The 20,143-nt window shown below is 45.9% G+C and overlaps 3 protein-coding genes across 4 annotated transcripts; 1 reads left to right on the top strand and 2 right to left on the bottom strand.

Annotated features, from left to right (window-relative positions):
• Nucleotides 1-8,762: 8,762 nt before the first annotated feature.
• LOC127588810 (uncharacterized) lies at nucleotides 8,763-14,429 on the bottom strand. Its single transcript, XM_052047676.1, has 3 exons — nucleotides 13,248-14,429; nucleotides 9,410-11,429; nucleotides 8,763-8,773 (listed from the first exon to the last, which is right to left on the bottom strand). Exons 1-3 carry the CDS (start codon nucleotides 13,923-13,925, stop codon nucleotides 8,763-8,765), a joined length of 2,709 nt encoding a protein of 902 aa, XP_051903636.1. The 5' UTR covers nucleotides 13,926-14,429.
• A 349-nt stretch (nucleotides 14,430-14,778) lies between these two features.
• Nucleotides 14,779-17,188, top strand: sc5d (sterol-C5-desaturase). The gene is made up of 5 exons (XM_052047297.1): nucleotides 14,779-14,869; nucleotides 15,071-15,288; nucleotides 15,773-15,905; nucleotides 15,980-16,080; nucleotides 16,563-17,188. The coding sequence occupies exons 2-5, from the start codon at nucleotides 15,079-15,081 to the stop codon at nucleotides 17,001-17,003; spliced, it is 885 nt and encodes a 294-aa protein (XP_051903257.1). The 5' UTR covers nucleotides 14,779-14,869; nucleotides 15,071-15,078; the 3' UTR covers nucleotides 17,004-17,188.
• A 674-nt stretch (nucleotides 17,189-17,862) lies between these two features.
• plekhb1 (pleckstrin homology domain containing B1) lies at nucleotides 17,863-19,325 on the bottom strand. 2 transcript variants are annotated; one of them, XM_052047303.1, is made up of 6 exons: nucleotides 19,128-19,325; nucleotides 18,895-19,047; nucleotides 18,712-18,814; nucleotides 18,397-18,436; nucleotides 18,218-18,308; nucleotides 17,863-18,131 (listed from the first exon to the last, which is right to left on the bottom strand). In XM_052047303.1, the coding sequence occupies exons 1-6, from the start codon at nucleotides 19,162-19,164 to the stop codon at nucleotides 17,998-18,000; spliced, it is 558 nt and encodes a 185-aa protein (XP_051903263.1). In that variant the 5' UTR covers nucleotides 19,165-19,325; the 3' UTR covers nucleotides 17,863-17,997. The 2 variants fall into 2 exon arrangements, with proteins under 2 accessions (XP_051903263.1, XP_051903262.1); XM_052047302.1 differs by lacking the exon at nucleotides 19,128-19,325 and having other exon boundaries at nucleotides 18,895-19,108.
• Nucleotides 19,326-20,143: the final 818 nt, after the last annotated feature.

Here is a 20,143-nt window from a genome sequence, read left to right on the forward strand (position 1 = left end):
GAAATCCCTCACGAGGACACGCCCCTTAAAGGGACACGACATCGTTTCCGATGGACGTTTTGGGTCCAGGTGAAGTCCTCGGACCCCGAGGTACTTGTAGCTGGAGACTGCTGCTCCTCCAATATGCAAGGTGGGCAAGGGATTTCTTTTCCTCCTGCAGTCCGGCCACCATCTTTTTGGTTTTCTTTACATGAATGCAAAACCAACCTAGCACCAGATGCTGTAACTCGTCTCTGTCCTCTTGTCTCATCGTTTTTCGTGATGTGTCCCACTACCGCTGTGTGGTCTGCAAATTTGCCGACATTTTGTGAACAGGAAGGGGCTCAGTACACCGCCCTGGGGTTTCCCTCCCATTGGTTTATTTGCTCGGACCGGCATCGGGGATTCCAGTATGCACTGTGAAAGTATTTCCTACACACAGATTTCAATTTGAATGAAAACATTCCTGGATCCTTACATTTATCCGCACCAGGACCAAAATTTCAAGGCTTCTTCCCGGGCCCCCCAAGCACCATCCTCCACAGTCGTTTGACGTAATGAAAACAATGCCATTTCTCTCCTGCATAGACAAAGTGGTCTAATGAAAAAAAATAAATACGAAAAACCATCTCCCCGTGGCTGCGAAATACTTCTTTAACAGCTCATTTATATTTAAAAGGCCAAATCTAACCTGTCAGGCCAGCGCGAGATTAATGAGTGGCCTTTAGTTGAACCACACAAGGATGCTTAATGCGCAAATCTATATTTGATGTTGTTCCATTATGTAGATGCAGCCTTTTGATATTCATTCTCATAGTTTCTTATTCACTCCTCGAGCTGTGATTTACATTTATGCAAAGCTCACATTCATTTGTTTGTTTGGTTGGTTGGTTCACGGGCTGCACAATGCAGGGCGCTCGGTGAAATTAGGATCATGTCCCAACTTTCCCCGTTTGTCACTTTTTTTGCTTTCTGCTTTTGGTTCACCTTGTTCATCTCTTATGATGGTGAACTGGCCGTCCGACTACAGACAGCCCTCTTGAGTTTTCTTCCGCCCCATGACCTAGTGTTAAACGTGGCTGCTGTCTTCACCCCGTTTGACCACAGCTGACTTGAGATTTACATTCATTCATTCATCTTCCGAGCCGCTTGATCCTCACTAGGGTCGCGGGGGGTGCTGGAGCCTATCCCAACTGTCTTCGGGCAGTAGGCGGGGGACACCCTGAATCGGTTGCCAGCCAATCGCAGGGCACACAGAGACGAACAACCATTCGTACTCACACTCACACCTAGGGACAATTTAGAGTGTTCAATCAGCCTGCCATGCATGTTTTTGGAATGTGGGAGGAAACCGGAGCACCCGGAGAAAACCCACGCAGGCCCGGGGAGAACATGCAAACTCCACACAGGGAGGCCGGAGCTGGAATCGAACCCGGAACCTCTGCACTATGAATACATTCATTCATTCATCTTCTGTTCCGCTTGATCCTCACTAAGGTCGCGGGGGGTGCTGGAGCCCATCCCAGCCGTCTCTGGGCAGTAGGCGGGGGACACCCTGAATCGGTTGCCAGCCAATCGCAGGGCACACAGAGACGAACAATCAACCACGCTCACACTCACACCTAGGGACAATTTAGAGTGTTCAATCAGCCTGCCACGCATATTTTTGGAATGTGGGAGGAAACCGGAGCACCCGGAGAAAACCCACGCAAGCCCGGGGAGAACATGCAAACTCCACACAGGGAGGCCGGAGCTGGAATCGAACCCGGTACCTCTGCACTGTGAAGCCCACGTGCTAACCACTGGACTACCGGGCGGCCCTTGAGATTTACATTTACATTTCATTCTGGTACCCCGATTGAAAGATTTGCATCTTGTCAACTACATGACTGCTTCCATAGCAATCGGTTGTGAACATTGGATATGTCCTTTATGAAACAGTCGTGATCTTCTTCCGCAGGAAATATGAATTATGCATTCCACTGCGAACCTTAGCGTACATACTGTACACATTGCTCCCAACGTCTTTATTGCTTTCCGTTGTCGTGTGGACACAATATGCACTGTATTACCTTGCGCTTTTCTTTTGAATGGAAAAAAAATGTTTTGGAAGTAAATAGGCACAAATCAAACTCGCTCTGCTTCGCTGCCTACAAAGTAGAGTGCCCTCATGTGGCAATGTAGTGAACTACAATGGTCATTTTCGGGTTATTCTGTATCAAATAATAGGGAAGCCATTTAAAAAATATATTCTTGTGCTGTTTGCTCTTGTGTAGACAAAAAAAAAAGACTGACTGGCCTTTCATCACCATTTTTGGCGACGAACGAGCCACGTCATCGGCGGCTCGGCGAGAATCCCAATTCTCAAGCCGATTGATCCTATTTGCCGCGTCCTCTATATAGCAAGGTGAATTAATCAAAGTGCGCTTGATTTATAGGCCCCGCCCCCTCCCTTTCTCCTTCGACGCTGGTTTCCTTTTGCCTCACACTGGTGGGAATTCATTTGTCTTGCTGATTAATGATGAGCAGCATATCCACCAACCACCGGCGGTAAATGAAAAGAGATTGAGGACAGAGAAAGAACATCCAAGTCCATTCATCCCGATCACATTCTGCGGCGTGTCCAATTCATCCGTCGCTTTATTTACATTTTATTGGTCTTTGCGTTTTCTGGGGGTTTTTTTGTTAGTCCATGAGGGGGGAGTGCAACAGGTATTAAAAGTCCCGATTGAGCATAAAATACATCTTTTCTCAAAAAGCTTGTTTTCTGCATTTTGGGGGATCCAAAATAGGGATTTGAGTGAAACTAAACCATATTCTACTGCTGAATGAAACAAACCTTAGGTTGTCATTTTTGGCTGACATTGAAAGCGATAATGGCAGTTGTTTTTTTAAAGCCACTCCACTGCTTTAGCAGCATCTTGTGGAATTCTAAGGTATTAGAATATCGTACAAATAGGTTCCACCCCCAAACAAAAAATGTGAATAGGTGATTTGGTGAATAGCTAGCCGTAAATAGACAGGGTCGCTATCCAAGATGTCACCTTTAAAATGGTGCAATTTTAAGATCCGAGAAGGAGATTTTCTGCAAGCAAAATAACCTGAAACGTGATGTCCTTTAAATACGACCGCATGACCGGACGTCGCGGTTTGGACAGATGGAGACTGACGGGTGCATTGATGCGAAAACGAAGGTCTTGCTTTAAAGTGCAAGTCAAATCTCAGAAGAGAAAAAAAAGAGAAAAAGAAACAAGGAGAAGAGTAATGGAGGAATGGCATCAGAGGACATTATATGGACGGCTGTCTCGAGGTCATCTCGTCAAACCATGATTAGAATTTCAGTCTTATTTTTGATGGGTAAACAGCCCTTGAACCGCACTTCGACCTTTTTTTTTTTTTTAAGCGCCTCACATAGATTGTAAGCAAAGCATCCATGGTCACTGCTGAATAAGATCCACCTTTCGATCAGGCCTGTTTTTCCTCTTCTTGCATGCGGGGACCTCTGTGCACCTCACGCTCACGATGTTGGGATGCAGTGAATGCAACGTGTGAGATACCAAAGAGGAAAAAAAAATATTCCAACAGCTTCAGATAAAGGCTGGCCTCTCACCTTTTTGCCCGCAGGGGCATTTCTGCTTTGCTTCCTTGAAAAAAAAATGGAGGTTCTTCTGAGAGGGCTTATTTTTCTCTGAAATATCAGTTGGGTTGCTTATTTAGATGTTTTCACTTCAAGGTTATCGCACAAAAATGTGAATTCTCATGTTGTCGGTCCCTGAACTCCCGAGCAAAACTGAACATTCTTAATAAATAATTAAAAAGCAACAAAAGAAAAATTAGACTTCACCTGCTTTAACATCCAAATAAATGAAACATACTGAGCATACATACAGCGTTCCAAGTGTTTGCACCCTCTCCCTAATTCTGCATTTCATTGCAATTAACTCTTTTAATATGCGGCCATTAAAAAAAAAAGAGTACCGAAAGAATGGCAGCCAATTTTTAGCATTCTAATTCATCTTTCAAGGTTCACATATCGGTTTTTTTCGAACCGACCAAATGAAAGAGTACAAGAAAAAAATGTGTTCCAAGCTTATTAAATTTTTTTTAGTCATCACCGGTAGAAAGAGACTCAATGCTGCCACCTGCTGGGAGTGATTTGTAACTGTCTCACCTTAATATAACAAACTAGACTTGGGCAAGACATTTTTTCCACCCGTTCCCATTAAATACCGATAAATAAATCAATAAAAAATAGTTGACGGCCATTGACGCCAATGGCTTTCCTCCTTACAATTGCCGTTGAGGGCGTTCACAGAGTTAGTTATTTTACTCAGCGTATTTGCTTATGTAAAAGCTCAACCTAAAAAAGAAACACCTGTCGTTAATTCAGCTCAGATTGGACTAGACAGCCTTTGTCACCCCCCCGGAATTCTTCATTTTGGTCTTCCTCCAATGTTTTCGAAGCTCCTTTTCCATTCCAAATGGTCCATAAAGACACGCTTGGATTAGTCTAGCTAAGAAGAAGCCCATCAGACACCTTTGGGATGAACAAGAAGCGCAACGTTGGTAAGCTAACGGGACTTTGTTTGAGAATGTCTTCCAAGAATTCGGGAAGCCATTTTGGCTGCCAATTTTCTTGCAGTTTCCCGTGGCCCGGTGTCCCAATACTTGCGACCATGTTGTGTATTAGACAAAAAAAAAGCAGTCGATATCTCCTTTGCCAGTGATGCGTCAGTATGTTTTCCTCACAACAAACAAAAAAAATGGACAATTTGTGACATGATTTGAGACTATTCTATTTGCCTGGCCGCTTTGTTTATTGTGGTCTTGAGTTTTTTTTTTTTTTTTTACAGCAAGCTGCCGCTACTGTGCCGCAGCGATAAGAACCGCGGTGCAGCACTGGGACCGCAACAAGCAATCGGAGGCAGCCGCTGAAAGACATAAAGGGCAATAAGGCAGAGAGAAGCTCTGAACTGAAGCTGTCCCTTTGGCCTGTCCGCTATGTTAGCCGTATAGCGTTTATCGCGCTACTCTTAGCCCGCCGACCTCTCGCCGGTTTGACTTTCTCGTTTCACGGTGTTGTTACGCGAGGACAAAATACAACCGCGAATGACTACTTTTGGCAGGCGACGCACAGGAAAACGACTGCCTTTTCGTTCTTTACATTTCTGTTGATGCTCCAGTGGCACAAAATAATTTGATTAAAACGCGCGACTGAAATGCTATCGCTAGGACTGTTTTCCTTCATCATGCCGCGTTTCCCAACTAAAATGGCTTTTTCTTCTTTTTTTTGGGGGGGGGGTTAACTTTCTAACATTTTATCCCGAGCCTTGTTTCAACGTACCCCATTTACGTTTTCATCCCTGTGAGGTTTCAAAGTCCCGATTTCACATAATTCATTTTCCATTTGCTAATTTAGCTTTCAACGAACCCCTTTATAACTTCATTATAGCGACCAAGATTTTTTTTCACTTTTTTACCCCCGAAGTTATTGCGGCGGATGACGGCACAGAAGTGCAGTCATGTCAGGGTTGCGAGCATCGGCGTTTTTTGTTGTTTTTTTGTTTTTTGCAACCCCTCCACGGCCGCCCTTGCTTGCCTCCAGCATTGGCTAGTTTGCCCAAAGCAACCTTGGGCAAGATAATAAGACTGCTAGCAGACATGTTGTCAATATTTTTGTCTTGGCTCAAGACTGTGCCTGGCCAGGTGTTTACAGATGTAAGTGTTGACTGATTCATTTATTTATTTTTATCCCCCGCAGGAGCTTGGCGTAGTTTTTTTTTTCACCTTGCAAGAGGGCAAGTAGAGGCAAGTGTACACGGTCCAGAGAGGTTCCTCACTAATGTGAAGCAGTTCATTAAAATCAAGACACAAAGCTTCTATCAGCGGGGGCGGATGGTTCTAATCAGTGCCTGCGGTTAGTCCGCCACTGTGCAAAACGGAGAGGGTGCACTCCTCAAGTGCAATCTTGTCTAGTGGACGGTTGGTTGCTGCAAACAAGGCCATGCGGATGATTGGTTTTCCGGGGCGGGGGGTGCTTTGGGGACCGCTCTTGGGTCTGATTAGCATCTGCAGCATTATTCATGTCATGAATAGACAAAGAGGCACGGGACAAATAAAAGGCCAAGGCGCATCCAGGAAGCCACAAAATATCACATGGACGCACGCGGGGCTTTGGATTTCAACATTTCAAGATGGATGTGTTCTCGCCCCAGGCGAGGATGGTTAATTTGGGGTTCAAACAGCTCGAGCGGCCACGTGATGAAACCCGAGGTTCTTTGGCAAACATGAGATTTGCTGCCGCGTTCTCCCTCGTCCTGTATAATGGCGTGATTCATGTGCACGCATTGTTTATTCAGTTGCCTAAAAACAAAACACAACTTTTAATGTGGGTCCATTTATACAACATACAAATTCGGGTTAAATTAAATAAATTCAGCATCGGACTTTGTCTGTCTTTCCATGGTGATGCCTGAACAGAAAGTAGCCTTCCTCACTCATTCACGTAGGGCAGGCATGTCCAAAGTCCGGCCCGCGGGCCAAATCCGGCCCGCAGTCGAATTTCATTCGGCCCTCGGCCCCCGTCATAAAATCAGTGCCGTCTGGCCCGCAGGTTGGGCGCAATGGAACACGTCTTGCATTGACTGAGGTCTCGTAGACTGGTGAGTGATGTTTCATAGAGTACTGCTTCCCTCTAGTGGCTAAATGAGTAATAGCATCCACTAAATGAGTAATAGCATTTAGACACTAGAGGGCATCACTCATGAGTTAACAAGACATCACTCCGTGTTTATATTGACTGATGTCATATTTCAAATGATCCTTGCAGTTGTGGATATGTGTATTGCTTGTTCATTTCCCTGTTGTTCGAGTCAAAGGTTTTGTGACTATTGAAAAGTCATGGTGATACATTTTATGTTTCAAATCAATCAATTTGCACTCAGACTTCTGTTTAAGAAAAAGTCAAGTGAATAAGCAGTTGCATGTGATATACCTGTTTCAAATGAACCAAAAGAATTAAAATAAATTAAAATAAAAATGGAAATGTGAAACAGACTGGCTTACTAAAATTTGTTGAACAATATTGTTGTTCAATGTAAAGAATGTCAGCCAAGGTCGGCCCCCCGACATTTTACCACATAAAATCTGGCCCCCTTGGCAAAAAGTTTGGACACCCCTGATCTTCCAATATATCATCTTAACACCAACAATTTTTGTGTGTAAAAACTTCAAATAAATCCCATTGTACTCACCAAAGATGCTAAGAGGCTGCTGCCCGTCCGAGTATGCTAACCCTACCACCTTGAAAGGCATTCAGGAGTCTTGATTGGCTAAAAGAATTTCAAATGGCCTGTGTGTGTAACTTGCATATTTAATGGCTATGCTAACGTCACCAAATTAAATCTATATTGTTTGAAAAAATAAATCAATCACAAATTTATTAAAATATTTACTTGGCAGTGACATTCCAACAATGCACATATCGTTTTTGTTTTTTTGTTTTTTAAATAAAGGCAGCTGTCCCCAAATGTTTTAGTGCCACCGGCCATTTTCATGTGGACAAGTTGTCAAGGATCAAAATAAAACCAAATAATTCAGAATATCCCTTCACATTAGCAACGCGTCAGTGAGCCGTGGCCGCTTGGCATATTCCAACGAGTATTATGCCAGTAATGACCGTGAAGACGTGTTTGTTATTCGGCGATGAATAAAGTTGTGAATCTGGTAATGAAGCTTTACTTTCCATCATTGCCATTGTTCCTCGGCGCTGATATGGATCTATTAAAAGCTAGCGGCGATCGGGGTTAGCCTCTAGTACAGGGGTCTCCAACGTGGTGCCCGCGAGCACCAGGTAGCCCGTGAGGACCACACCAGTAGCCCGCCAGTGCTAGGATTGTGATTTGCTCGTAGAAATTATGATTTAAAAATGCAAACATGGGCCGTATTATAGATTCTATAGCTACCTATTTAGCTATCTAACTAGCGAGCTACAGTATATATCTAGCTAGCTAATGTTCTAATATTATTAAATGTAATTTGTACAAATGTTATTTCAGACGCGTATCAATTTGGTAGCCCTTCACACAATCAGGACACATGAAGTAGCTCTCACTCTCAAAAAGTTTGGTGACCCCTGCTCTAGTAGTTAGCGGCTAACATTGGTAGCCGGTTTGCCGTTTTATGAGCGTAACGAGGTAGCGTTCTGTGATTTCTGTGGACAATCTGTAACAGTTGACTGCTCTGTGATGCCTAACGAGATTTTTTTTTGAATATTCAGTGAAGCTTCATTGCAGATTTCATCAAAGTTCCAAAGTTGCGAGGCTGACGGACATCACTGCACGAGTATCGGAATGGAGGTTATTAGGTAAGGTGAGGGAGGACAAGGTATGCTGATAGAAGAGTTCTGAACTAATTTGAGCCTCTCCAATGTTTCTGCGCCAAAGTCAGCGAGTGACGGGCAAGGTCTGGAAAGGTTATTTGGGTTTTAAGGTCTTGTTGATGATCGCCATGCAAGTGAAGAGTCAATCTGTGTTGAGTGATACTCCAGCAAAGCAATATCGTGTACATTGTGAAGAGGAGGGGACCGGGTTCAGAGCCTTGTGGTACGCCTTGGTTGACTCTAGCTGTGGATCATGACGAACTGTTGTTCGGTTAATAAGCGGTAGGCGATGATTGAATGGAAGATGGGGAATTAGGAGACCCAGATCTGGTTTCGGTGGCCTGCCACAGTGGTGGAATTTGTGATTTGGCCCAAAGACCCAGAGGACCAAGTCCAGCAAATTCTAGATCCACACTGAATCAACGGCACCCGGGTTCAGACATCGAGCCAATTCCGCGATTATGTGGATACGCGTCTTGTTCTTTGCCTTTCGCTTCATGAGCCGAAGGTTTTCGGCCGTTGCCTGTCAATCATTCCGTTTGCTGCTTCTCGGACTAATGCTCATCGGCGACCACCTAGAGTTGTCGATAGTTGAAAGGGTTCCTTCGATCCACCGCACCAAATAGAGAAATCAGCCAACTCTGTTTAATTGAATTTCCATCGTCGCTCAATCTTGTCTTTGAAATTGCTTATCTAAGAGAAAGGCCCCTCACGGGTTCATTAGCTCTTCGTCAAATAGGATTTCTTTTTCATCCCTCGGGCAGATTGGAAAATGATTACAGAGCAGCAAAACGAAGGCTCCCCAGTTTCGTCCAATCCGGGTTTGGGACAGCAATGTCGATCTCAAAGGGGCGTAAAAAGTAAGTCGCGAAAAGTTCTTGTCGACTTGTGAAGTAACACTGAGCGGTCCCGAGTGGTTTGCGCTTTTCTGAATTCTTTTTTTCACGTGTCACGGCGCTGGCTTTTATTTACTTTCCCTGGATTTCCTCTCCTCTCTCTCCCTGGCCTCCTCTTCCTTCCGTTCTTTTCTCCTCCTCTTCTCGTCTTTGCGTTCGTCTTCCCTCCTGGCCCGTTCCCTCTTCTCCTGCTCGATGCGCTCCACCTCCCGCCTGACCCGCTCTCGCCTCTCCTCCTTGTCTTTCTTGGTGAGGCGGCTGATCATTTTTTCAAAGTAGCTCTCCCTTCTCTCGCCCTCTTTCCCCGACGCCTCTGCGGCCAGCCCCTCCGCTTCCTTCCCGTCCTCCGCCGACCCGCTGCTCATTTCCTCTCCGCCGTCTCTCACCTCCTCATCGGCGCAGGCGCCCCTCTTCGCTTCCTCGGACTCGCTCCGAGTAGCGCTTTCTTTCTCCTCTTGGTCCTTCGCGTCGCTCCCTTTGGCCTCGAGACTCTCTCGGGTCTTGTCACCTTCTTCCTTCACCTCTTCCGCTTTGTCACTCCCTTCATCCGGCTTCTCACTCTCTTGCGCGACGTCTTCGGCGCTCTCTAGCTCCGCCTCCTGCTTTTCGTCACCCGCTTTGGCACCCGCCGTGTCATCTTGCGCCTCGACGACGCTCTGGCCGTCCCCTTTGACGCTCTCTTGCTTCGTCTCTTCCTTTTGGTCTGTCTCTCCCACCTCAACTCCCCCCTGGAGGCTCGCCTCCTCGGCCACTTCCTTTTCACTCTGCGCTGTATCACTCTGCGCTGTATCACTCTGCGCTGTATCACTCTCCGCCTCGGCTTGCTCGGCCCCTCCCTCGCTCTCTTTGGCGACCTCGGGAGCGTTTTCTTCCTCGCCCCCGTCTTCGGCAACACTCTCTCGCCCCACCGTGACACCCCCCTCGTCTACTTTGAGGCTCTCTTCCTCACCCGCCTCACCCGTGACACTTTCCTCCCCTTCGGCCTTGTGGGCGACAATCCCCTCACCTGCCGGGGCGCTCCCTTCCTCTCCGTCTCTGGTCTCCTCCGTGACCCCGCCCCCTTCTTCCGTTGCGCACTCTTTCTCACCCTCCTCACTCTCTTTCCCGTCTTCCTCCGCTTTGCCGTCACTCTCGTTTCCCTCGGCGACGCCCCCCTCCCCCGCCTCGGCACTCTCTTCGCGAGGCTCCCGCGTCGCGGCAGCACCCTCTTGTGCACCGTTTGTAACGTTTACGTGGTCTTTCTCCGCCTCTTCCACCCGAGCGCTCTCCTCACCCCCCTGCTCCTTCGGCTCACTCTCCTCACCCCCCTCCTCTTTAGTTTCACTCTCTTCCCTCTCCTGCCCCTCACCGAGGCTTTCCTCCGCCTCCTTGCCCTCCTCCACCTTGGCAAGTTCTTCACCCTCCTGGTTTCCGTCCACGCTCTGGCTTTGGTTTTCTTGCGGCTCCTCCGCGGCACCCGCTGCCCCCGCTGCCCCCGCCTCCTCTTCAGCCGCTTTGCCGTCATTATTGTCTCGATCACCTTCTTGCATTTCCTTTTGGTCACCATTTTCCACTTGACCTTCGGACTCATCCGCTTCCCCCGCCGCCTTTTCATCCGGGTCGCCCTCATCTCCTTCGTCCTCTTGATCTTCCTCCTCCGCTTCCTCTCGGTCGTCCTCTTCTTCCCCGTCTTCTTCCTCCCGGTCGCCCTCTTCGTCTCCCTCCTGCTCCCGCTCGTCCTCTCCCTCCCCCTCCCCTTCCCGATAATCCTCCACCTCGTCGTCGTCGCAGTCTTCCCACTCGTCGTCGTCGTCGCAATCTTCCCACTCCCCGTCCTCGCCTTCTTCGTAGTCCCGCTCCCCTTCATTCGCCGCCTCACCGTCGCCCTCCTCGTCATCATCGCTGTCTTCTTCCTCATCGGTTCCTTGGTCCGTGCAACTCCCCTCTAACTCCTCGCCGCTCTCTTGCACTGCCTCCGTTCCCGCGGCGACCTCCGCGCCGCCTTCATCTTTCCCCTCAACATTGCCCTCTTCAGAACCGGCCTGGCACTTGCTGTCGTCGCTCGCTTCGAGCTTGTCGTCACCTCCTTCCCTGGCTTTCTCCTGCTGCTCGATCCGCTCGTTTTCCTCAACGTTGGTTCTGTTGTCCCCTTGTTTTAGCTTCGTCCAGTCCTCCATCGCTCCGACGGCAATTTCCTGAAGGGACAAGTAGAGAGTCGTGGTTGACGGAGAATCTCATACTTACAGTGGATAGAAAATGTTTACAACCACCTGTTCGGTGAATCGTTAATCTGGCCAATAACCTTCAGAACTCAATTAAAATGTTTTTTTTTAAAAAGATATTTTCAAGAGGCAAGGGAAAATAACTAAGATGCGGTTGCACACGTTTGCACTCTCATAATTGGGATGCGGGTGTGTTCCGATTCGCCATTCACATTCCAATTGATAGTCAACAGACCGCCCACCATTTTAAGTGCCTCTGACTAACCCCAAAATGAGGTACATTATTATTTTGCCAGAATCCTGAAGAATTTGTGCTCACACGAATTGGTATCTGGAACTGTTCATAAACTCCCTCCACCGTGACTTCACCGGATATGTTCTTGTGATGATTAGCATTGTTTAAACACCAAACGCGCTTTTGGGATTTGTGACAAAAATGTTCACCCATGAGTTCAACTGAATCTTTTCCTGACGTCGGCGAGATATAAAGTGTGTTTTATTTCCTTAAAATAGGGCAGGCATGTCCAAGGTCCGGCCCGTATGGCCCGCAGGTTGGGCGCAATGGAACACGTGTTGCATTGACTGAGGTCTCATAGACTGGTGAGTGATGTTTCATAGAGTACTGCTTCCCTCTAGTGGCTAAATGAGTAAAGGCATTTAGACACTAGAGGGCAGTAGCACTCTTCGAGACATCACTCATGAGTTAACAAGACATCACCGACATTTTACCACATAAAATCTGGCCCCCTTGGCAAAAAGTTTGGACACCCCTGAAATAGGGATTCCATCTCACCACTGTGAACGGCAGACAGTTGTGTCACATCGCAACCAGTACTTGCCACAAATTCCTTCAGTTCCTTCAATGATGCTGTCGACCGTTTTGCAGCATCACTGGACAGATTTTTGTCTCGTTTTTTTTCTTCGGTTTTGTTGGGACATCCAGTTCTCGGTTATCTAACTGTTGTGCCATCTCGTCCCCACTCGGTGTCTTTACTGTGCTCCGTGCTATATTTAATGGAAATTATTTTGTACCCAGCTCCTAGCTGATATTTTTTTGAACAATCCCGCTCATGCTGTGGAAGGCTTACGCTGTAAAATGTGACTCCAAAAAATGTCAGTAAAAGCCCAGTCGAAAATGTGAAACATTATTTGGGGTTAATTGGAGGCACTTAAAATGCCAGCAGGCGTGTGCTGAATCCCATTTAATACGAGTTTGAATAAGAGAGGTGAATTCTCGCTCTAGTCTTTTTTTTTTTTCTTTGTTTTTGTCGCTATGAGTCGTGTAGGTTACTTAAGTGTGGAAAATCTCGCCCCACACCTTTTTTTTGTTTTTAACAATATTTGATGTCCTTTTATCATGTTTGCGAGATAATTTGTCTTGGGAATACCCAGGATGCCCTTTACAAGCATTTTTTTCCCCCAAATGCTTGGCAGATGAGATGGATGGCTATTCTCATTAATAATCAATATGTAAATAAGCCTAACTCTGATTGGATTCCTGTTCTCCTTCATTTGAATATGGAAAACAGTTTTGCTCTGATTGATAGAACGCTGCATTGAGCGTTCATTGTTTTATTAGCTTTGCACTAGACGCGGCCTTGCTGTTGCACAGACTTTTTTTTTTTTTTTTTACTTGACTGGGTGTTTCCATGAGGTGTTCCGGTACTTGAATACTACCTCAATCGGATTGGACCGTTTCGCATTTGCAAAACGCAATTTTGGATTTTGATGGCATGGGACCTGTACTCTTAAGTACATGAAATAAGAATGCTGTACTAAAAGTACACGTACCACACGTAGGATCAGGTGCTCAAACTGCTTGATATGGTCAAGAAACTCTTGTCGTTCTTTCAGCAGTTTATCTTTCTCTCGTTTCCAGCTCACCTCCTTTTTGGACATTTCCAATGAGAGAGAGTCTTTGGATGCTTTTAATTTCTCCAGCTCCAAGCTGGTTTTGTACAGTTCGGCCTTGGTTTTCAAAAACATCCTTTCATTGGCCTGCATCCGGTGAGACAGCTCGGCTTTTTCCATCACCAGTATTCGATTGTCCGCTTCCAGATATCTGACTTGGGAGGCGATGCTTTTCTCCCGTTTAACCCAGCGAGTTTGCCACACTTCGTTGAGTTGCACTTGGTATTGCTTCAGATCTAAATTGCACTTGTGTAAGTCGGCGTTGGTTTTCAGTAAAATCCTCTCGTTGGCCTCGCGCGTGTTGTATAGTTTGGCATATTCTTCTAACAATTTGATGTAGTCCAACTCCAGGTGCCTCAGGTAGGATGCTACGGTCTCCTCCCTATTCAGCCACTGGGTTTGCCACTCTTCATTGAGCTGGTTGTAGAAATGCTTGAGCTCTTCAAAACACTCTGTCCCCTTAGTCCACAGCTGTCGAAACTTCTCAGTCTGATACTGAAGGAGTTGCACGTTTTGCTTTAGGGAGTAATTGTCCGTGGAATCCATTTTCCTCTCCATTTGGTTGGTTCGCTGGCACACTGCTAATAGTCCCCACTTAATTTAAATTTTGGTTAAGATCCCGGCAGTTGCGGCTCTAGTACATGGTCGTTTGACTACGATGATTTGTGGCAACGATATCGGCAGGGCAAAATGACTCTAGCCCATAGTCATGTTTAGCCATGATGACACCCAGAAAAGGGGATATTGCTCTAAATCATAGTCATATGGCTAATAGGCTTTGTGATGACATCATCCTGATGACATCCAGGTTTAATGGCTTGACCAAATGGTCACCTGACTCCTGTACCGTACCGTATTTGTTTTATTGCTTGAGCAATGTTTCTACATGGAGCAATGGCGACACCTACTGGATCCTTGTTTGATATACAGTTTTTTTATATAGCGTGAGAGAATACTATTGAGCAAATGCCATAAATTCCCAATGAAACCACTTCCGAGACGTTCATTAACGCCGAATTGAGTAGAAGACGTAAACACACGGGACGTGGAATTTATGGAGGAATTTATGATTTACCGTGGGAAACAAAGCTCAAACTGCTATGTTTGTGGACGGCGCTCCGTGTTTAGAGCATTGTTTGTGGACGATATCCCGCTTTTAACCGCGCTTTTGACAGTGAAATGAACACCGGGATCTTGTTCCTATACTCTTTAAAGCAGTGTCGAAGTGAAGCGTTTACGATGACTTTATGCCATAACATTTTGTGGGGTGTTTAAACTCATACTCCATCGAAGGCATTGCGGAAGCCTTGTGCAATGAGCAGATCGCTCAAATGTCCAATGGCGGAAGACAACAGAGCTGATGTGACCAAATGCTGCGCGTTCATTGGATAACCCGTCGACGACGTCATGAAACACTCCTCAGTGATTGGTTACTCTCTTGTTAAAACACAGCGCTGTACCTTGAATGTTGTTCCTGTCCTGAGTTGGGAAACACACGCCAGGTACAGTGTATTCATGGAGTAACTAATATTTAATGTTACTAAATTATTAATTCAGGCGTTTCTCATACTTGTGCACGTGTAACGTGTTTACTGTCAGTTATATAGAACACCAGTTTAATAGTTGGGGTTATTACTAGATACCCACAACTGAATTTAAACATGCACTGTACTTTAACTGTTCATAAACATTTGTAAATACAGGCTCAGCCATGGATCTGGTGTTAAACGTAGCCGACCACTACTTCTTCACGCCGTACCTGTACCCAGCCTCGTGGGCAGAGGATGGCGCCCTGCGGCAGATCCTGAGCCTGCTGGTGGTGACCAACCTCGGGGCGGTGGTCCTCTATTTGGGCCTGGGGGCCCTCAGCTACTACTTCATCTTTGACCATAACCTCATGAAACATCCCCACTTCTTGGAGGTATTTACATCCTAACTTGTTTTTATCTGATTTGATATTATCTTTATTAGTATGTGATTGGCTGGTAGCTATACTTGAAGACCCTGGATAAGGTTCAAACCCTTTCGGAACAGTTTGTCACTAATGTCACTAGTTGACATTTTTTGTACAGCCAGTTACCTTGGAGTAAAATATTAGCCGTAGGTAATTCGAGACTGGACTTCTCGCGGTATAATAGTTTGTCAGTGGGATAATCTAGTGCTTGGGAACATGCCCAAACCTTCCTTATTCAGGCACAAACAGTTCAGTGAGTAGCGCTCAGGTTTTGCTTTTGTACCCTTCGTAGTTGCTGGTGTCAAATGATTGACTTTTATGGACAAAAATGGACACCCACAGAGGTCCATTTCTGATTCTGCATTGTGTCTACGGTGATGATGAAGTGCTGCTCACTTTAGAGACGTTTCACATTTAACTTAAAACGGAAATGAACTATTTCCTCCCCCAGAATCAGGTTCGCAGGGAGATCAAATACGCACTGACCTCTCTGCCATGGATCAGCATCCCCACCGTCGCCTTGTTCTTCGCCGAAGTTCGAGGATACAGCAAAGTGTACGACAATGTCCACGACTCTCCGTTGGGTACGTTCATATTTTGCCCTCTGGGTTCAATCTCTTTATGTCCATCGGCACTGACGGCTCTTGTCCCTGTGCAGGGTGGACTGGGCTCTTCCTGAGTATGATCTCTTTCCTGCTTTTCACTGACATGTGCATTTACTGGATTCATCGCTTCTTGCATCATAAGCTGATTTATAAGGTGAGGGTAATTGCAGCCGTTCCGACTTGCCAGTTTTGATTAATAATAGTGCCAAGTTTGATGCTCGGAAATGTTGCAGTGTTGCAAGGGATTGGCATCACAGTGTTTGTAATGGAAGCATAATGTTTGTATTTCACCAGCGGAGGGCGCTGTTCATTTTCCTTAAGGTGGAAGCTGCATAGATAGGCAGCCGTTAGCAAATGTGCACCCGATCAAGAATGTGTCTTCAACTGTTCATCTTAAGTGATTAAATATTTTAACGAATGCCGAAATTGAGGGGGGGCGGGGGGGGGGGGGGGTAATGCTAATGTTTGTGATGATGTATGAATCAGTTCGTGCCCATGTGAGTTGTGTGTGTTTTTAAACTAGGCCGGCCATAAATTTGCAAAGCGTGTCAAAGATCTTTTGTGTGAAATCGCCACTTTCACAGAACTTTAGAAATCCTGACACAAAACCATTTTGCTGCTTTGCCTTGAGCACAGCTCTTTCACAAGCCACATCACGTGTGGAAGATCCCCACGCCATTCGCCAGCCACGCCTTCCACCCGGTTGACGGCTTCATGCAGGGGCTCCCCTACCACATCTACCCGTTTCTCTTCCCGCTCCACAAGGTGCTCTACTTGGTCCTCTATGTTTTTGTCAACATCTGGACCATCTCCATCCACGACGGCGACTACCGCGTCCCCAGCGCCATGACGGGTCTCATCAATGGCTCGGCGCATCACACCGACCACCACCTTTTCTTTGACTACAACTATGGCCAGTACTTCACGCTGTGGGACCGCCTGGGGGGCTCCTACCGACATCCGTCAGCCCTCATGGGAAAGGGTCCCCACGACCTGATCCGCAGGCTTCGAGCAGAGGGAAAGTTAGACAGCGGCAAAATCAATGGACAGAGTGGCATCTCGCGCAAAGAGGAGTAGCAATCGCTTTTCTGAAGACAATCGCAAGAGACAATCAGTAATCCTCTGGAAATCATACAATCATTAAGTTTGCACTTGCTAAATAGGGAATTGCTGAGCGCAATGTGACTACCGGTAGTTGTAACTTGGGATGTTCAATACCAGAGCTTTTTTTCAGGCCGATAAAAGCACAAGTATTCACTCAATGATACCGAATTCCGATACTTTTAGTTCTTTTGATATGTAAAATTTCATGTAGCACAATGACAAAAACAAATATGAACAAAGACCCTTTTCTGACACCTGATTCACCAATGTGGCAAATTACCGCACTAACTACTACCGAGGAAGATTTGTTGAATGTCCGATTTTTTATTTTTTAATGTCTGAAGTATCGGTGGCTAGTATCGACAGCCTCCAGCGGTACATTATGCCTTCATATCAGGTCGGCAGCGGGCCAACACTGATACCTAGTGTCCTCTCCCATTTTTATCGTTACCTTTTTGAAGTGGATTTTGGCATAGGAAACAGGTCAGCAGACGGCAGTTTTAATCCTGATGATATGAAGATGTACTATGCAAAAGTTTTAGCTCACCACAAGCTCCGCTGTTCACATGACATCACTGTACGAAGGCTTCACTTATGCCAGGATGACACCCAAAACACATTTTAAAACGCTGCATTTAGCCTCGTATGACAGACACAATGTTATGTCATTCGATTAAATTAATAGCAACGGAATGAGTTAAAAAGACTACTGTATTTTTTTTTCATCAAGTTAGCCTTGGCCTCCGCTCTTTGTGGTCCTTATAACATTACAAAAACAACTGATGGTGGTCTGGGACTTTTGAACATAATTAATAAAAAAAAAACCTGGCACTTTAATCCATGCGGTTCATGTTTTGTACTTTAAACGCAAGCCAGAAAAACAACCTCACACAGCGGCAGCGACTACATGTGATGAAGCCTAAGTGCACAACAACCAAAAGAGCAGGTGATGGTGCAGCATTAAATCTCAGCAGAAAAACACGGGTGCCCAAAGGAAAGATCGCATGGCCGCTCCCGCCGCCATGCCTGCCAGTAGTCCCATGGCCAGGTGATCAAACACCCCGTCGAAAGGATCCCTCTGAACAATCACCTGGTGGGTGCCTGAGGATGAAACGGCGATGATAATCGTGTTAATTGGCAATCTCTTTTAAATTCTGACTGAACTCATTCAACAGAGGAGACTGTACCTGATCCTGCTCCAGACGTCACATAGATTGTGTGATAGTGGTTGAGTGGTATGGCCTGATAGGAATCGTCGTTGGGATCGTAAATAAACGCCTGCGGGTGGGGAAAATGCAATCTCTGGATTTTTTTATGTGCCCTACCAAAATAAAATAAAAAAAGAACCAAAGGAAATGGAGCTTACCGGGTTCCTCCTGGTCTCCAGCATGGTCAGTTTCCATGCACTGAAAGAAAGGAACAGACACAGGAACACATAATGGACCCTGATGGCGACTTTTTTCATTCTTCCTCATATTTAGAGCTTCTTGCTGTCCCGTTCAATGACAATTTTGTTGATCTAACATGGCAGAGCCACCACATCCGTCAGTCTAATGGGACACTAATCGTTGTACTCCACCGTAGCAGGAACAGGAGTGAGTTTGCTTGTGTTTTGGTAGATGCTGCTGCTTTGGTTCAACAGAGGTGAAACGGGCTCTGCGGAGAACTCCGCGACACCTACATGGACTCGTCCTCGCTGTTGGCGCACAGGTTCAACGCCGAGCTGTTCTTGAATTGCAGGACAATGACGTTCTCCTGGGGGTTCGTCTCGGGAGGCGTCACCCCTGTGAGTAAACAAAACCCCACCAAAAACATTTTTAGTATCATGCTGCCATGAAGGATGAGGATATGATAATTGCTCTACCTCGGCATTCCAGGCCGCAGCGAACGTCTATGCACGTGAGTTTGAGGTTGACGCGGTGCTCCAGCTCTCGCCGGCTGTCGCTTTTGTAGAAGCAAAGACTGCCGTCCACCCAGAGGTCACACCAGTTCAACTTCCAGCGCTTCAACACAGACGCTAGACAGAAGGAAACACGCTCGATCACTCCGGTAATAAGTAACGCTTGCTCGGTTGACATCGACACCCACTGTACTCACTCTGTCTCCAAAGCCAGCCTGACCTCATAAGTGCCATGTTTGTCACCTCTGGTCCAAATACAGGTCGAGGAACAGGAACAGGAACAAAAAGTTATTTAGTTGGTCTCCTACGATGTAACAGACCGTGTTCCTCTGCTTGTTTAGTTTGCGACAGATTATTCTGTGTCCTGTCACGACTGACTCACAGGATAATTCTGGATTAGGCGAGCACTTGCTCGGACACCCGCCCTCCCCAGCCCTCTTTTCTTCCAATTTCACCTGGATTAATTTTCTCTCTGGACCCACACACAAATTTGGATTGAGACAATTTGGGTTAGACAACTGGTCAGGTTGATTCTTAAATGTTATTGATTGTGTATCGTTGTCACTAAATACAATCAATATACCGTGACATAACAGCATAAGGATTAGCACATTGCGAACCGTCCCTGTGCACGTCAGTTACATGAGCATTACCAAGTATGCATGCGGGCCCTTTAACTCAAGATTTTCCTGCTCACAACATTTGGTAAAATAAAAATTATGGGGAAATATTTAATTTTGATTGACCCTGCCAGAGAGATAAACAACAGCAATGCAACATACAAGCACAATAGAGAATGAACATGACAAAAGAGAAGAAAAATATATGTACAATGTCTGGAAAAAAAACGTGTCTTTCATCTCACCCTTTCAGGGCTGAGAAAACAGTGAGAGTAAATGCAGTTTATTAAATATATCGTCAATAATAATCAGACTAAATTTTGATTGAAATATACAGTATATTATGTACATTGTATTGTATTTGCGCAAGAACGACCTGTTATGTTTTGTTATGAAATTGCGCAAGAGCCATCCGAGATTAAAACTGTTTAAATGTCGTCATTTCCGTCAGACAAAGTGGGCGTGGTTTACCCTGACGCGCGGCCTATAAATAAATAGAAACTCGGTATTTGCATTTCATGAAAACAATGTTTTCAAATTATTATTATTATCGGCCTTATTTGCAAAATACCATTTTTTTTAGTTTTATTTCG

The sequence above is a fragment of the Hippocampus zosterae genome, chromosome 16, assembly GCF_025434085.1.
Source record: "Hippocampus zosterae strain Florida chromosome 16, ASM2543408v3, whole genome shotgun sequence".
Taxonomy (NCBI): domain Eukaryota; kingdom Metazoa; phylum Chordata; class Actinopteri; order Syngnathiformes; family Syngnathidae; genus Hippocampus; species Hippocampus zosterae.

Bases quoted from the DNA above. Each gene is read 5' to 3' on its own strand.
- LOC127588810 (XM_052047676.1), bottom strand. From the start codon at position 13,925: ATGGAGAGGAAAATGGATTCCACGGACAATTACTCCCTAAAGCAAAAC. The intron at 11,430-13,247 runs GTACGTGTACTT...TTGTCCCTTCAG, and splicing joins AGCACCTGATCCTACGTGTG to GAAATTGCCGTCGGAGCGAT.
- sc5d (XM_052047297.1), top strand. From the start codon at position 15,079: ATGGATCTGGTGTTAAACGTAGCCGACCACTACTTCTTCACGCCGTAC. The intron at 15,289-15,772 runs GTATTTACATCC...TTCCTCCCCCAG, and splicing joins AACATCCCCACTTCTTGGAG to AATCAGGTTCGCAGGGAGAT. The intron at 15,906-15,979 runs GTACGTTCATAT...GTCCCTGTGCAG, and splicing joins TGTCCACGACTCTCCGTTGG to GGTGGACTGGGCTCTTCCTG.
- plekhb1 (XM_052047302.1), bottom strand. From the start codon at position 19,108: ATGTCAACCGAGCAAGCGTTACTTATTACCGGAGTGATCGAGCGTGTT. The intron at 18,815-18,894 runs GTAGAGCAATTA...GTTTACTCACAG, and splicing joins CTGCGGCCTGGAATGCCGAG to GGGTGACGCCTCCCGAGACG. The intron at 18,437-18,711 runs GTAGGTGTCGCG...CCTTTCTTTCAG, and splicing joins AACAGCGAGGACGAGTCCAT to TGCATGGAAACTGACCATGC.